The sequence below is a fragment of the Lepidochelys kempii genome, chromosome 1 (genome assembly GCF_965140285.1).
Source record: "Lepidochelys kempii isolate rLepKem1 chromosome 1, rLepKem1.hap1, whole genome shotgun sequence".
Classification (NCBI taxonomy): Eukaryota; Metazoa; Chordata; order Testudines; family Cheloniidae; genus Lepidochelys; species Lepidochelys kempii.
The window spans coordinates 258810793-258828432 of NC_136380.1; the positions used below are offsets into that span (position 1 = coordinate 258810793).

Below are 17640 nucleotides of genomic sequence, written 5' to 3' on the forward strand. Positions count from 1 at the left end.
GGAAGTAAGGGGAAAAAATGATGGTAGCGTGACGGGCATCTTTGTCAGGGGCAGAGGAAGTCCTCGCACCTACACACCTCCATTAAAGAGACAGGTTTCAGAGTAGCAGCCGTGTTAGTCTGTATCCGCAAAAAGAAAAGGAGGACTTGTGGCACCTTAGAGACTAACCAATTTATTTGAGCATGAGCTTTCGTGAGCTACAGCTCACTTCATCGGATGCATACTGTGGAAACTGCAGAAGATATTATACACACACAGAGACCATGAAACAATACCTCCTCCCATCCCACTCTCCTGCTGGTAATGGCTTATCTAAAGTGATCACTCTCCTTACAATGTGTATGATAATCAAGGTGGGCCATTTCCAGCACAAATCCAGGTTTTCTCAACCCCCCCCCCCCCTTTTTCAAAAACCACACACACAAACTCACTCTCCTGCTGGTAATAGCTTACCCAAAGTGACCACTCTCCTCACAATGTGTATGAAAATCAAGGACGGCTGTTACTCTGAAACCTGTGTATATAATGTCTTCTGCAGTTTCCACAATATGCATCCGATGAAGTGAGCTGTAGCTCACGAAAGCTTATGCTCAAATAAATTGGTTAGTCTCTAAGGTGCCACAAGTCCTCCTTTTCTTTTTATTAAAGAGACAGTGGCCTAAAAACCTTCCCCCATTTTGATAGAGCCTTCATGACTCTCCCGTTCAGTGGCAGGGGGAGGGCTCTAGATTCTGTGATGGGGAGACCAACCTCCTGCCACCCCTGATTTCTCTGATGGGACAAGAGTCATTGCATGGCAATGGGGGCTGCACAGCACCCCCAGCCCTGCACCCTGATGTGCAAAACGTCCGGGGGAGAATTAATTGTCCTTTCCCACCCAGCTCGAAGCACCGAGACTGGCCTCCTTGCCAGTCTCATGCTTTGAGCTGGGCAGGGCCGGGAAAGGACAATTAATTCTCCCCTGGATGTTTTGCAAATCTGTTTTTTACTTCCTTACAATTTTCTGTGAAAATGTTTCAGTTTTGGGTAAAAAAAATGTCCAGTGTCAGAAAATGTTTCCATCTTAAAACACCCAGAACCGGAAAAACAGGCCCCCTTCCTACCACAGATAGACCTTTCCACTGAACATCTTTCAGGTTTTGTATTTTGTCAACCACAATTAAAATGCTCGTTCTGAGACAAAAGCCCCTGCTCTTTAAAAAAAAAAGGGGGGGGGGAGCAGTTAACTAAAATATTTCAATTACCTTTCCTAAAGTCATAGATTTTAAGGCCAGAAGAGGGGTCATTAGATCATCTTGTCCAGGGGTGGGCAAACTTTTTGGCCTGAGGGCCACATCAGGGTTGCAAAACTGTATGGAGGGCTGGGTAGGGAAGGCTGTGCCTCCCCAAACAGACTGGCCCCGACCCCCTATCCGCCCCCTCCCATTTCCCACCCCCTGACTGCCCCCCTCAGAACCCCCGACCCATCCAACCCCCCCTGCTCCTTGTCCCCTGACCGCCCCCTCCCGGGACCTCCATCCCTAACTGCCCCCCAGGACCCCACCCCCTATCCAACCCCCCCTCCAGCTCCCTGTCCCCCCTCTCCTGGGACCCCCCAACCCCCTGGGACCCTACCCCCATCCAACCCCCCCTGCTCCATCTCCTGACCGCTCCTCCCCCGAACCTCCGCCCCATCCAACCGCCCCCTGTCCCCTGACTGCCACCCCAGGACCTCCTGCCCCTTATTTAACCACCCCTCCCCCCACCCCCTTACCATGCCGGCGGCAGGACAAGCTTATTGGAAAGCTTGGGAGGTGGGTAGGCACAAGCTGCGTTGCCCGTATGGCGGTGTGTCTCGGGAGAGGGGGGACAGCAGAGGAGGGGCTGGGGGCGAGCCACCCCATCCGGGAGCTCAGGGGCCGGGCAGGATGGTCCTGCAGGCCGGAAGTGGCCCGCAGGCTGTAGTTTGCCCACCTCTAATCAAGTCTGACCTCTTGTAGATCACAGGCCATAAAATTTCACCCAGTCACCCCTGTACTGAGCCTAGCAACAGGTGTCTGACTAACGTATATCTTCCAGAAGGACATCCAGTCTAGATTTGAAGATAACAAGAGACGAAGAGCTCTAGTCACTGTGCAACAACATGATGTCCTTTTTACAGAGTTGCCAACTCCCATGATTTTGTCATGAGTCTCAGGATAATTACAGTTTTCCTTAAAGCCCCAGATCCTGTAGTCAGGTGACTATGTGATGATTTCAGCCTTCATTCTAAAAGAAAAAGTAAATTTCTAGCCCTCATGGCTGTGGAGAAAGCTTCAAAATGTGACTCCAGTGCCCCCTAAAGCAGCGGTTCTCAACTAGGGATACGGGTACCCCTGGGGATACACAGAGGTCTTCCAGGGCTACATCAACTCCTCTAGATATTTGCCTAGTTTTACAACAGGCTACATAAAAATCACTAACGAAGTCAGTACAAACTAAAATTTCATACAGTGACTTGTATATACTGATCTGTATCCGATACACTGAAATGGAAGTCCAGTATTTATATCCCAATTGATTTATTTTATAATTATAGGGTAAAAATGAGAAAGTGAAAATTTTTTCAGTAATAGTGGCTGTGATACTTTTGTATTTTTATGTCTGGTTTTGTAAGCAAGTACTTTTTAAGAGAGGTGAAACTTGGTGTATGCAAGACAAATCAGACTCCTGAAGAGGGGTACAGTCGTCTGGAAGATTGAGAGCCACTGCCCTAAAGGCTCAAAAAGCAGAAGGCGAATAAAAACAACACCAAATCTGTTATTGTTACATAATTTCATGATTTTAAAACCAACCTCATGATTTTTGGTGAGCCTGACTCACGATTTTTGAACATTTGGAGTTGGCAAAACTGGACCCATGAACGACAGGACTGGCCTAAAATGAGTGGAAGGATGGCAAATGTTGTCCCTCTTTTTTCCTCAAGGACTGATACCTGCATGAACGCAAAGGAGTCTCAGCAAATGCTATGTCCTGGGGCACAGAAATCACTAGCTATGTAACCCATATGACTGAGTTTCTGGACAAGATGATAGGAAGCTGTGCCCGCAAGGGCTGGGGGGGAAGATACCAGCGAAAGGAGGACACTCAGGCCTAAGAATAGTAAACTATGCTTTATTGAAGGAAGGAAGAACTTACGCTCCAATCTGCGCGGGGAGCCCCTAGGACGCATGGAGGGGTTGCAGGGGACTCTGGCCATTCGGGACAGCTGACCAGGCAGGACTCCGCTGTGGGGGGGAGTCCTCTGCGGCGCTATATTCTCCATGCTTATTTCGGGGTTACATGAGCTCAACAGCCGGTTACATTCTTACATATATAATTTATGCTTATTACATAAACTGACTTGTTTACAGGCAAAAATATGCTGAGCTATGCTACAATATCTTTTGGCAGGGTCTGTCGGATAAAGTTCATTGAAACTGCCTGCATCCTCCGCTTACATCTAGTCACATACTCAGTCCACCACTTAGCTCCTCGCCAATCTTCCGCAACCTTGCCCCTACAGAAGCCCTGGTAAAAAAAGAAACACAATACTACCCTGCAGTCCTGGCCTAACGCTTCAGTAACATCATTGTCATCATTGAATCATTACTACAGGTTAATTTTGTAAAGGAGAGAAAAGCTAAACCATGATGTTCTGATGGCTGAAATTAGCCAGGAATCATCCCCTTTACAGTTCCTTCCTTTCTGTATTTGTCCATGCAGAACTAAATGCTGTGTTGCAATGTTTATCCCCACCCAATGTAACATGACAAGACCCCAAATAAATGCCAAAAGATTCATTCATTGTCCTCTAAACTTGGAGGCAGCAGGCCAGATGTTGGAAAATTGCGACTGCTCAGTAAATTTCAGGCAAGTCGTGTGACCAGATAATCTCAGTACCCCATGACTGGTGCACTAAATGGTAGAAGGAAGGCGTGCTGTTAGAGGCAGTAGGAAATTCCTTTTTATAGTAATCTTAGACATGTCATCCCTATATGATGTGTCTTTCAACACACACAACATATTGATATAACAACTCCAGAAGGGATGGGTGAACCCTTCCATTTTTTGGTATGGATTACGCCTGCCTCTAATTAAAAATACTTTCCTGTCATTATGCAAGGCACTGACTTTAGCCGTATGGAATGGAAATCCACCAACTTCATGAAAAAACTCGTACAGACACAGACAGACATCATCTTCCTTTCCAAATGCAAACAGATGGACATCATACCAAAAGGACTAAAGGTAAAAAATCCATTACAATCTACATATCACATAGACTATGCTGAGAGATTGTGCCACATACTTTCAAAGAAACTGCAAAACCACCTGATCAACATCCTATACAGCAAACAGGGAAAGATTAAGAATGAGCTCTCAAAACTGGATACTCTCATAAAAAAACAACCTTCCACACAAACTTCCACATGGATAGATTTTACAAAAGATAGACAAGCCATTTACAACACAAATTTTGCTTCTCTACAAAGGAAAAAGGACACTAAACTATCTGAACTGCTACATGCCACCAGGAGCCACTACAGTAGTTCCCTTAACCCACCCAACAATATTATTAATCGTTCCAGCTATACTCTTAGCCCGGCAGAAGAGTCTGTCCTATCTCGGGGCCTCTCCTTTTGTCCCTCCAGGCCCACGAATATGATTCAGTTCTGTGGTGACTTAGAATCCTACTTTCGACATCTCTGACTCAAAGAATATTTCCAACACACCTCTGAACAACATACTAACCCACAGAATCCTTCCTACCAACACTACAAAAAGAAGGATTCTGTGTGGACTCCTCCTGAAGGTCGAAACAACAGACTGAACTTCTACATAGAGTGCTTCCGTCGACATGCACAGACTGAAATTGTGGAAAAGCAGCATCACTTGCCCCATAACCTCAGCCGCGCTGAACACAACACCATCAACAGCCTCAGGAACAACTCTGACATCATAATAAAAAAGGCTGACAAAGAAGGTGCTGTCGTCATTATGAAATAAGTTGGTATATGAACACGAGGCTGCTAGGCAGCTCTCTAACTCCACATTCTACAGGCCATTATCCTCTGAGCCCACTGTGGATTACCAAAAGAAACCACACCATCTGCTCAAGAAACTCCCTGAAAAAGCACAGGAACAGATCTGTGCAGACACATGCCTAGAACCCCGACCAGGGGTATTCTATCTGCTACCAAAGATCCATAAATCTGGAAATTCTGGATGCCCCATCATCTCAGGCATTGGCACCCTAACAGCAGGATTGTCTGGCTATGTGGACTCTCTCCTCAGGCCCTACGCTACCAGCACTCCCAGCTATCTTCGAGACACCACTGACTTCCTGAGGAAACTACAATCCACTGGTGATCTTCCAGAAAACACCATCCTAGCCACTATAGATGTAGAAGCCCTCTACACCAACATTCCACACAAAGATGGACTACAAGCTATCACGAACAGTATCCCTGATAATGTCATGGCTAACCTGGTGGCTGACCTTTGTGACTTTGTCCTCACCCACAACTATTTCACATTTGGGGACAATATATACCTTCAAGTCAGCGGCACTGCTATGGGTACCCGCATGGCCCCGTAGTATGCCAACATTTTTATGGCTGACTTAGCACAACACTTCCTTAGCTCTCGTCCCCTAACACCCCTACTCTACTTGCGCTACATTGATGACATCTTCATCATCTGGACCCATGGAAAAGAAGCCCTTGAGGAATTCCACATTGATTTCAACAATTTCCATCCCACCATCAACCTCAGCCTAGACCAATCCACACAAGAGGTCCATTTCCTGGACACTACTGTGCTAATAAGTGATGGTCACATAAACACCACCCTATACCGGAAACCTACTGACCATTATTCTTACTTACATGTCTCCAGCTTCCACCCAGGACACACCACAAGATCCATTGTCTACAGCCAAGCTCTAAGATACAACCGCATTTGCTCCAATCCCTCAGACAGAGACAAACACCTACAAGATCTCTATCAAGCATTCTTAAAACTACAATACCCACCTGCTGAAGTGAAAAAACAGATTGACAGAGCCAGAAGAGTATCCAGAAGTCACCTATTACAGGACAGGCCCAACAAAGAAAAGAACAGAACACCACTAGCCGTCACCTTCAGCCCCCAACTAAAACCTCTCCAGCGCATCATCAAAGATTTACAACCTATCCTAAAAAATGATCCCTCACTCTCACAGATCTTGGGAGACAGACCAGTCCTCGCTTACAGACAGCCCCCCAACCTGAAGCAAATACTCTCCAGCAACCACACACCACACAACAAAAACACTAACCCAGGAACCTATCCTTGCAACAAAGCCTGATGCCAACTCTGACCACATATTTATTCAAGTGACACCATCACAGGACCTAATCACATTAGCCACATCATCAGGGGCTCATTCACCTGCACATCTACCAATGTGATATATGCCATCATGTACCAGCAATGCCCCTCTGCCATGTACATTGGCCAAACCGGACAGTCTCTACTCAAAAGAATAAATGGACACAAATCTGACATCAGGAATCATAACGTTCAAAAACTGGTAGGAGAACACTTCAACCTCTCTAGTCACTCAGTAAAAGACGTAAGGGTGGCAAGTTTGCAACAGAAAAGCTTCAAAAACAGACTCCAACGAGAAACTGCTGAGCTTGAATTAATATGCAAACTAGATACGATTAACTTGGGTTTGAATAGAGACTGGAGTGGCTGGGTCATTACACATATTGAATCTATTTCCCCATGTTAAGTATCCTCACACCTTCTTGTCAACTGTCTAAATGGGCCATCTTGATTATCACTACAAAAGTTTTTTGTCTTCTTCTGCTGATAATAGCTCATCTTAATTAATTAGCCTCTTACAGTTTGCATGGCAACTTCTACCTTCTCTGGATGTATATATGTATCTTCTTACTATATGTTCCATTCTATGCACCCGATGAAGTGGGCTGTAGCCCACGAAAACTTATGCTCTAATAAATTTGTTTGTCTCTAAGGTGCCACAAGTACTCCTGTTCTTTTTTCTTCAAAAAACAAAACAAAACAAAACAAAACAAACCCCCCCACCACCAAGCAACAATGGTTCCCCTTCTTCTCCACTTTTAATATATACTCATCCAACATTTTAAAAGAAGCCATTTAAAATTCATTCCTAATCTTGAGCGCTTTGAAGTCCTCAGATGCAAGACACTGTTAATAACACAATAATAATAATGCCCACTGCTACAGTGCTTTCCACCCAAGGAGATCAATGCACTTTGCACAGGTTAATTAATTTAGCCTTACAAGAAGTCTGGGTGGCAGGGGGAACTATCAATATCCCCAGTTCACAAAGGGGAAACGTGAGAGGCTAAATGGTTTGCCCAAGTGCGACAAGGTGGGTTTGCCCAAGTGCGACAAGGTGAGGTAATGCTGTTAAGTTTCGCTTTTTTTCTTCTTCATGTTGTGGAGTTTCCATTTTGGATGGTAACATTCGATGTCTTCCATTGTTGTATGCAGTGCAGTGCAGCCCTGCTGGTGCCAGGCTATGAGAAAGACAAGGCGGCTGAGGTAATATTGCCCAAACGACAAAGTCAGGACTACCACCTGCATCTTCTGATTCCCAGTGCTATGCTTTAACAGCAACAAAATCATCTCTCCCTAGAAAAGTACACATATCATTATTAATTATTAATGCCAAAAGTCATAATGGTTATTGATACGCAGAAGAACAAAGGGACTTGGCCCTTTAAGATTAATGCCCAGCACCAAGATGGCCGCTTCCTGTCGCTTCCAACGCTTGTGCTGTGCCCTTCGCTAAGATGGGGAGAGAGGGAGGGGAAACAATGATGTCATCGCATGACTGTGTTTTTATGAATGAAAAGAATCCTGTGAGTGAGTAATTCCAGGAAACTCACATTACAACTCAGCAGATCTCAGCCCAGAGCCCAGCTCCTCGCCAGACAACAACTTCAAACAAGCAGGTTACAGAGCAAAACCATAAAGAAAAAGGATCTCCAAGGGGATAAAGAAGGGAGGAGAGCACCAACAAAGACTCGAACCAACGCACGCACGCACGCAGTAAGTGAGAACTCTGCTTATCTCTTTCCCAGCCCTCCATAGGAGGGATGTTTACAGTCTTCAAAGAGCTTGGGGTGGTGTGTTTATGTTCCTGGCTGTGTATGTGTGCATCCCACCAGTGTGGGCTTTTTGTTTTCCTTGTGCCCAGAGAAGGATAAAAAGCCTGAATGATACAGCTCTTCTCTGTGGCGCGTTTATTTTAGGAGTGCGTGTGTACAGCTAAAGGGAGGGTTGATGTCAGCTGAAATCAAGGCGGGCGAAAGTGTGGCTGGTGAAGGACATAGTTTTATCAGGTTGGGATATTAGGGGTTTATCTTCAGAGAAGCATGTGGGGAGAGGTGCACTGGAGAGGATCAGAGTGCTCAAAATGCTCAAAAGCACAGAGTGTCTCTGTGAGTGTGCATTCATGTCTGTTTTATACACACCCATTGCTGAGCTTAGACAGCTGTGAAGGCAGGAAATCTCTCAATAACAGAGAAGTTACTCATGGCGCAAATTAACTGTGTGTGGGGCATGTATGTGTGTGAGTGAAAGAGAGGTACAACTGAGGCCCTGATCTATTGAGAATCCGCTGGCACATTTAATAAGACTAGAGATGTTAGCCCTTCCTTCTACCCTGGCCAAATCTAGGATTGCCGTCTGTCCAGGTTTTCACAGGATGATCCCTTTTTTAAGGTAGTTGTCCTGGGAAATCGGTATGGGTGCTCAGTACACACTGCCCACTGTCCAGTTTTATGGGCTCAGGATCATCCCAGATATCCCATTTTTTTGTACCTCAGAGATACACAATCACAGCCAAATGCCACCTGGGGTAAACCACAAGGACCCCATCTTGTGTTCTTTGCTTCGTCTTGAGCTCCCATTGACTTCAGTGGTAGTGTTAGCTATGCAACAGTTGCAAAATTTAGCCCCTAAATTCCCTTTGAGGTTTCGGTTGGATAGATATTGTTCTTCGTTTGCCTTCTGTCCTGAATTATTGTGTAGTACTGCTGTGCACTGTTGAGCAGCTGCTGTGTTTGGGCCCAGAGGTGACTGCATTTCAGTGGCAGGCGGAGTGATCATCCCTGTGTAAACAGCATAGCTTGGAAATGAATTTACAGAGCACTTTGAATTCTTGGGATAAAAGGCGCTAGTTACATTTGCCAGCAGATGCCATACAAGTACCAGGCTTATTTCTTATTCTAAGGATATCTAGGGGGGAAATGACACTGTCACACATGCCAACATGTGATGACTTGTGGGCAAATGCTGCATTTTTAATGACTATCACTGAGTATACATTAAGCACAGGTCATACTTGTGTGGATATGTGTGTACTGTTTCTTTAAATCTCTAGCAGGAAGCCAGGCAGGAAGGGCAGGGGAAAGTTCGAGGCAGAAATTCTATAGGGAAGCAGAGAGAGTAGCTTAGGATTAATACTTACTTCATGTTCAATGTTAGAATTAAGCGACTCATTATCACATGACAACTATTATATCAGATCCCACACAAATACTTGGAGGTAAGGTTGCTAGGCTGTGAATCCTGCTAATACAAGCCATAAAAAGCAAGGAAATAGCAGTTAAGGCAGTCACACCCTCCCACTTCGCTACGCTCATTAGTTCCTCTTCTGAACCTCACGTACCCCCTTCTACCACCCACAGGTCATACACTGGTATCTCCATCCTCCTCCAGTGTTTGGGATGCTGCTTAGCGCCCAACATAATCAACATTGCTGGGATCTGCCTCGACTGAGGTAGGTTGGGGAGGGATTCCCTTTGGAATTCTCCCTCTCCCACAACACTGAATGGAGGTTTCTCCAGGCAGATGCCTCCCTTCAGGTGCAGCTATTGCTCACCCTTCAAAACCTGGTGCAGAGTGAGGGGAAAAGGTCCAGTTTTCCCCTACTAGGACAGTCTAGTGCACCGTCCCAATGGGGAATCACTGCTAGAATTAGATGCTACTCGCAATAGTTTTACCCCATCCCCACACATTTGCCACCATTGCCACCTCCTCCCACGCAGTGTCAACCAGCTTATCTGCCTACTTTTAGTACATCCATCACAATGGTATCGAGGCACCTTTAGGTGCCAGGTCTCTTCTCTCCCCATCAAATCACAGAATTACAACTCTCCCGCCACCTCCAGATGGTAGTAAGGGAAGAGAAGACACTACCTAGGAAACCTCCTTTTCTCTGGGGGGGGACCTTTTTTATTTTTATTTTTTATTGCCTTATCCTAAGACCAGTGGAGCTACATGCGACAATGCTGGGCATGAATCAACAAAGTGAGCCCAGTCTTGTACCCAGTGGAGTCAATGGAAGTTTTGCCCCTGAGTTCAATGGGAGCAGCGTCCAGTTAAGTGGGGTTGCTGCTGGAACCATGAATATTGAAGCATGGGAGTTTGGCAGCTAACTACCTTGGAGGACTAGGCCTGAATTCCCTGTCCCTTGTGTGTGTTAAATCACGCCCCTAAAGCAGGGCAGACAGGAGATAATTTATAGTCATTCCAAGATGTGGGAAAAGTCAGGGACTGAAAAACACTGATCAGCTAAACATGGTGTTTAATGTTCTGCGTTAGCGTGTGAGGCACAATGTAGCTGAGTTAATGCCACTGGGGTACCCAGATAATTGAATTTCCTGATGTGCACGAGGTATCTTAGCTTTAACACCTCACCCAAGCTTCTTAAAGTAGCAGAAGACTGACTCTGGACAGACTCTGATATCCACGAGTGGGGGCCTGCTCCTGGTCTCTGATTCCATCTTCGCCAGATCAGGGAAGTTCTACACCTGTCTCCAACTCCACAGTCTCCTGTCTCTGACAGTGGGCATCTCAAGTTGCGCGTCTCAAGTGACTATTCTTGTGAATCTGAACTAAAGTCCTTTCACTTGTGACAATGGCAGACTGAGCCCGGACAAGCATTTCCGTACTCAGCTGCAATGAACTCAGGTTACATGAGGCTCTGATTTTTTTGTCTTAGTTACTGTAACGTCTTACAGTTTGGCCTCTGCCTCTAACAGTGCCTGCCCCCTCCAGACAATCAAATATTGCACTGTCCACCTCTCCTGTTGCTCTGACCATGTCACCCCATCCATGACCCCCATTTTTAGTGTGTCTCTTATTGTATCTGATGCCAGCTCCTCACCCACATGTCTAGGGGCCCTGCATACTCCACCCCCTGCTTCCAACTCTGCTCTTATTTCCCCTTCGTTCTCCCTCACTCCCTATACTTCTCCCAACCCTTTCTTCCTTAGGGCTCCTTCTCATGCTCTTGTCTCTCCACCTTCCCTTGTTCTGCTCCCTGCGGTTGGAGCAGTCTGCCTCTTCTCAACCATCAGGCAGCCTCTCTCTGCCTTCAAGTCCACCTCTTCCAACACCACCTCCTCTTTCTCTTATCACTAGCCCTCACACCCTTGCTTACCTGGTCTGTCGCCCCTGTCCTGTCTAGCTTACACTGGAAGCTCATTGGGACAGAGAACATGTCTTGCTGGGTGAATTCACAGCGCTGTATGGCTGCTGTTTCATGATAATCATGGTCACATTTCAGCCTTGCAATCCTTCCCCTCCCTTCCACCCTGCCGCAGGGGGAGAATTACGAGAAGGGGGCATGTATAGCCTTGGTGACCTTGCTGCTCTCTATGCTGAATCACAGTGAGATGGCTTTTCTCCCTCCCACACTCCTGCTGCCTCCCTCACTCCTGCTCCTCCTCCTCTGGGACTCTCCAGACATGTGATTCACTCAGCCACAGAGCAGAGGAGTCTTTGCCACCTACCTGTTCTGCGCCAGCCTCCAGCATGGGAGGGTGGGGCAGAAAGCATGGGGTGTCCATGAAATGAGGTGATTCCTGGCTCTGACACTGTTTCGTTTCTTTCCGTGTGTGTTTGAGGATGGGCTTTGTCAGAGCCCCTGGCTTCATGGCTCTGCTCACATTTCACAGGCAGGGCAGGTGGCAAACTTGCGCATGATTGTGCAGGTACATCTGGGCACATCCTTGTTCTGTATTAGACCCATGTGCATGTAGGTGGGACAAAAAAAGTGTCCGTATTTCTAGTGCCTTCTATCCCAAATGCTTTCTAGATAGGGCTCACTCTGCCCCGCCCCCCGAGATGGAAGGTGGCTACTCTGCAGCAGTTTAGGGCAGGTAAAGAGAATGATACCGCTCAGCCAGGTGGAAATCTGGATGGTGTTTCTACATGCAGGCCTACGTGAGCGCCTGTATTTGTATCCTCATGGGGGTGGGGGGGTGTCACAGTCTTACTCTGGTCCCCAGAAGAGGTCCCTGCCTGCCACAGGGCAGTCAGAGCAGCCCCTGAGGGAGCTGTCCCATTCCTGATGTGCCCTGGCAGTTGTTCCTAGCTCAGAACTGCCTCCTCCATTCCCTGTGGCATCTACATGAACCCCTGGGGTGACGTCCTGCTTGCTGCCAGGGCTCCGGTTGGCATTCAGGAGTGAAAGGGACGTGCCTCAGTCCCCTACCACCTCCAGTGCTGGGCCCTTGTGGAGAGTGTTCTCCATGAGCCTGGTTTGCCCAGGTCGTGGGCTCAGTCGAGTATCATGTCTGGGCATGTCTCAGCAGAACAAAGCGAGTGACTCCTGTCCGTGGGAAAGACCCGTGGCTCACCTCTGCCAGCTCAGTCCCCAGAGGGTGGGGGAAGACGGCTCAGAAAGACATGTGCACCCTGAATGGCTCTTGAGGGGTACTGGGGAGGCTGAAAGAGCCCTTTGCGCTGCTTGTGACAGGGACTCCTCTGAAATCCTCTAACTCTAGGGCACAGGACTGGGGTATTTCAGACAAGTTTGTAAGTTTTGAATGGCCGCCTGGTCTCCCCCACTCCTCCTGGCCAGACTCAAACACTGATTTTGGGTCCCCGGCTTGGGTCCCCTGGTGCTTGATCTTTTAGTGGGGCTGCCCTTCAGTTTTGTGGGGGCCTGTGCCACAGCAACACGCACAGCTCCCCCAGTGGATCCCTTCTCTTATGCCTGCCCCCGACCCCCAAACCTGCCTTCATCCATCTGCCTCTTGCCTTTGTCCCCGGCCCTCCCTCTCCTACACTCATCTGTGGGGCTCTGTCAATCTGTCAGCAAAGGTCTCCTTCCCAACTCAAGATCCAGGGAGGGAGTTTAATCTCTTCCAGGGCCCACTGAGCCAGACAGGGCAGGCCAGGTGCCTACAGGTGAGAGGGGGGCCTGGAAGAACAGAGTCCCCAGGCAGTTTTATGGGTTATGCCACAACCCTACCAGCCAAACACCCCTTTCCCCGGCCTCCCTGCTGATCTCTGGTCCTGCTGCCTGTGTTGCTTTTACTTTCCCTTTAGCCCTCCTTTCCAGGCAGGGACATTTCAATGACACTCCCACCAGCTGCCTCCCTACCACGTTTCCTGTCAGTCAGGAAACTTCTTGCCCTCCTGCAGTTTCTGGTGAAGGCAGGGCCCATCTATTTCATGGACGGATGGCGTGGGGCAGAGGGGAACCTGTCTATAACCTGCATTGGTGGGTGGGTGGGGGCTCTCAGAGGGAGCCCTGGGTTCTGGTTGCTGCTGGTCATTTGGGGGAAATAAGGGAGAGGAAGGAATTTTGGAATGTTTTGCTTTTAAAATGAAATAACTGATTAATTCAGTGCTGAGTCTCTGCGGTTCCCTAACCCCCATCTCTCTAGCGGGACAGAGGATGCACCCACACCCCCGTGAACATGTCCTTGGGGAAGGGACCAAGTGATTTATGTTCCAGGCTTGTGGGGCTGGGGCAAGAAATGCTGGGGAGCAAAGAAAGGATGTGGGAGGAATTTGTAGGGCCAGGCTGTCTTCTCCCCTCCCCCTACTAATGGAGCCTGAGGCATGAAATGAACAGGGATAGAGGGAAGTGACATGTTGCCTCTGGCTTGTTTGCAGGGTCCTCGTTTGGGGAGCACGACTGCAGGAGACAATGTCTACAGACAGTTTATCGAGCAAGGCCCTGAAGGTACGAGTGAGTTCGCACCAAAGAGCACAGCCAGCATCACCTCCTCTCTCCCTGCTCCCCCATCCCTATTCCCTCCATTCCTCTCTCCTACCCTCAGGAGCAGAGGAAGGGCCCTAAAAGTGGGGGGGACACTGGCACCTGAACCATGGCCCCAACCCCCACACCACCCCTTCCCTGAGGCCCTGCCCCCACGCCGCCCCTTCTCCCCGAAGCCCTGCCCATGCCCCACCCCTTTTCCCTGAAGCCCCACCCTCACCTTGCCCCTTCTTCCCGAGACCCCGCCCTCACGCCGCCCCTTCTCCCCGAGCCCCTGCCCTCATGCCACCTCTTCTCCCCAAAGCCCTGCCCCCACACTGCGACTTCCCCCAAGGCCTCCTGCGCTGCCTCTCTTCCCCCCCAAGACCTCAGCCCCCTGTTCGCTCCTCTCTGCCCCTCCCCCCATCACTCCCCCTTACAGCCAGTAAAAATGGGGAGGGCATAGCCCTCCCACTTTTAAAAGTGATGGGCCATGGCCCCCTTGTCCCCCCTTCCAGCACCCCTGCCCACCTTGTGCTCTCTTCTGTTCCCCCACCCCTCCCCCTCTCTCCAATGCACTCTTTGCTCACCCGCTGTCCTCTCGTGGCCAGATCAAGCGCGAGCTGGGGGAGAACACGCCCCACCTGTCAGATGAGGAGCTGATGGGGCTGTCAGTGCGGGAACTGAATCACCACCTGCGGGGCCTCTCCAAGGAGGAGGTGGCGCGGCTGAAGCAACGCCGGCGCACACTGAAGAACCGCGGTTACGCAGCCAGCTGCCGGGTCAAGCGGGTCTGCCAGAAGGAGGAGCTGCAGAAGCAGAAGACGGAGCTGGAGCGGGAGGTGGACAAGCTGGCCCGCGAGAACGCTGCCATGCGCCTGGAGCTGGACGCCCTGCGGGGCAAGTACGAGGCGCTGCAGGGCTTTGCCCGCACAGTCGCTGCCCATGGCTCTGCCGCCAAGGTGGCCACCGCCAGCGTCATCACCATTGTCAAATCTGGCACCAACCAGGCCACATACTCCTAGTGCCCACCCGACCCCTCCACGAACTGCGTCCTCCCTCCATGGCTGGGCCCAGCTCTTTACCCAGAATGGACAGCGGCTGCCCTGGCTTCTCCCACAATCCCTGCAGGAGACAGAATTGACTTGAAGACCTTAAAACAAGTGGTCCCTCGATTTCTCCCCACTGCTCCCATCTTCCTTGAACCAAGCAGTAGTTCAGCCCCCCCCATAACTTGGCAAGCTGGGTGAAAATGTGCCAACAGGAATCTCCTAGCTTAAATATTCCCTCCCTGACCAATTATGTACTGTTATAAAAAGTTTCCTCTTAGCTACTCCTGCTCATCGGTGCCTCCTCCCCCCGTATTTACACAAGGGGCTCAGAGACTGCTCCCATTTGTTATTGGTAGGGGTACAGCTCCCACTGACGCCAAGGTCTGTGAGATTGTGCAGGGGGAGAGAATCAGGAGGCAGGCCAAGGACCTGTTCTGCTTTGTCAAGCACAGAGCAGGGGATGGGATACCCATCCAGAGAGTAGCCAGGAATTGCCAAAACCCTGCTGCCCTCTTTCCCTAACCCTGGCCCTTCTATTTCAGATTTTCTGTTGTGGCCTCCCGCGAGGGAGATAAACTGCAACCCTCCCTGCCCCCTTGTCAGTTGCATTCCGGGGGTCTTCACTTCCCCAAGCTGCCACAGAAACCCCTGGATCTCCTCCCCACACCTTTTCAGGAAGGCCCCGAAACAACTGCTATTGAGAGCAAATCGCAAAGGCTCTGCTAGCTGAGTTAAGCCTGTCCTCCAGGGATTGGGTATTAAGAGGAGCTAGGGTAGTGCTGGGGGAAAGAGAGGTTGCAGTTTAATGGAGAGGAGGGGGGGGGAAAGAGAGGACAAGCCTGTGCGTGATGGAGAGACAACAGGCTCTCTGTAGCACGTGTCAGGACTGGCTCAGCTCCTGGCCATTACAACTCAGCTCTGGGCTAGACATCAGGGTGATGAGCACACTAGAAATACAAAGACTCAGCTGCAGGGGTGAATTTAAGTTTAGCAGTGGGGCTAAATTTCCAAGATCTCCTGCACGGCAAGGAAGTGAGTTTTGAGAGAGAGAGACCAGGATGGGAAAAAAAGAGGGCGCGAGAGAGAGAAGGAAAGAGAGGGAGAGTAGAGACACTAGAAAGAGGAACAAAGCAAGTGAGGCAGTTGGATAGCAGCAGCACTAGGTTTGAAATACAGGAGGGAGGAGAGACTGTTTCAATCACGTTTTGTGACCGCAGCATTTAGAAGACCTGAAAAGAACAAAGGAGGCACAGCGCGTTTCGGTCCTGGTTACGTAACTGGGAGCTGGCACAATTGCCAAATGAGCTGCAGAGATAAGCAACGCAGAAGGAAGTTGTAGGATCAATCTGGTTTTTGCTGGGCGGGCTCCATTCATACAAAAACCAGCACAGCCTGAAAAGGCAGATGGAGCCAGTAACCAGTTGAAATGGGTTGGCCGCTCACATTTGATTCTTTAGCTTTAAAGATGGAATTTTAGGGGTGGGGGGAGAGACAGGGGGAGGAGAGCAGTGTCCTTTTATCTCTGCTTACACACATGCTCACACCCTTTCCTTCCAATGGTGACATTTCCTCCATGGCATGGTGGGACTCTTCAAAAGGCCAGCAGGAAGGAAATAAACACAGCTGTAGTGGAGATAAAATTACTAGTTACATGACAGTAGCACCTGGACATCCCCACCAAGACTGGCACCTTGTTGTGCTAGGCACTGTACAAACAGAGGGGGAGCGGGCTCCTGCCCCCAAGAGCGTACCCTCTGGGGGGGAGGGGGGGGAAGGGAGGGAGAAGCAGAGGCACACAGGTGAAGTGACTAGCCCAACGTTACCCAGCAGGTTGGGGGCACGCCTGGGAATTGACAAGCCAAGTCTCCTGACTCCCAGTTCGGTGCCCTTTCCCCGGAGCCAGGCTGGCTCAACCCCTTAGTTGAGGGAAAGCGGGAAGGTGGAGAGCCCAGGTGGTGGCTCAGGGAGCGGGGGATAGTTCCCCGCTCCCTGCCAGTCACGGGCACCTTTTCCAGTATCATTCAAATAGGAGCTTGGGCACAGGAAGGAGGCGGATTCATAAATAAACACAGACAGCATAGAGGTCAGTAAAGGTAATGCCAGGCAGTCGCCATTCTGGCATCTGCTAGGTTAGGTAATTAACCCCTTCATTTCCCCCACATCGGGTTGGTGGTCCCTGCAGCTTGCCCTGCCACCCACCACAGTGCCGCAGCCAGCTCCAGAGAGGTGTGGCCAAACTTTCCCCTCCCCGCCTCAGTGTACTTTGTGAGAGGTTCCATGGTTAGCCTCTCCCTTCCCCTTCCCCACCTTTGGTTTATTTATTGCACGAATGTAAGTTATTTTCACGTCCTCTTTGCCATTCCGCCTCTCGGCACAGCCAGGATGTTGGTACAGAGCCGTACTTTATATTTTATATATGCAAATCACATTTTATCTTATACTTATATAGAGCAAAAAAAAGGTATTTATTTTCTGACGTACAGTAAGTGATCTACCCGACTCCTCTGTATTTTGTAACTTTACAAATAAAGCAAGTTTTTTTCCACA

At 49.3% G+C, this 17640-nt stretch overlaps 1 protein-coding gene across 1 annotated transcript; it reads left to right on the plus strand.

The window, feature by feature from the left end:
• Nucleotides 1-7822: 7822 nt before the first annotated feature.
• Nucleotides 7823-17640, plus strand: MAFF (MAF bZIP transcription factor F). Its single transcript, XM_073326263.2, has 3 exons — nt 7823-8088; nt 13957-14026; nt 14653-17640. Exons 2-3 carry the CDS (start codon nt 13991-13993, stop codon nt 15064-15066), a joined length of 450 nt encoding a protein of 149 aa, XP_073182364.1. The 5' UTR covers nt 7823-8088; nt 13957-13990; the 3' UTR covers nt 15067-17640.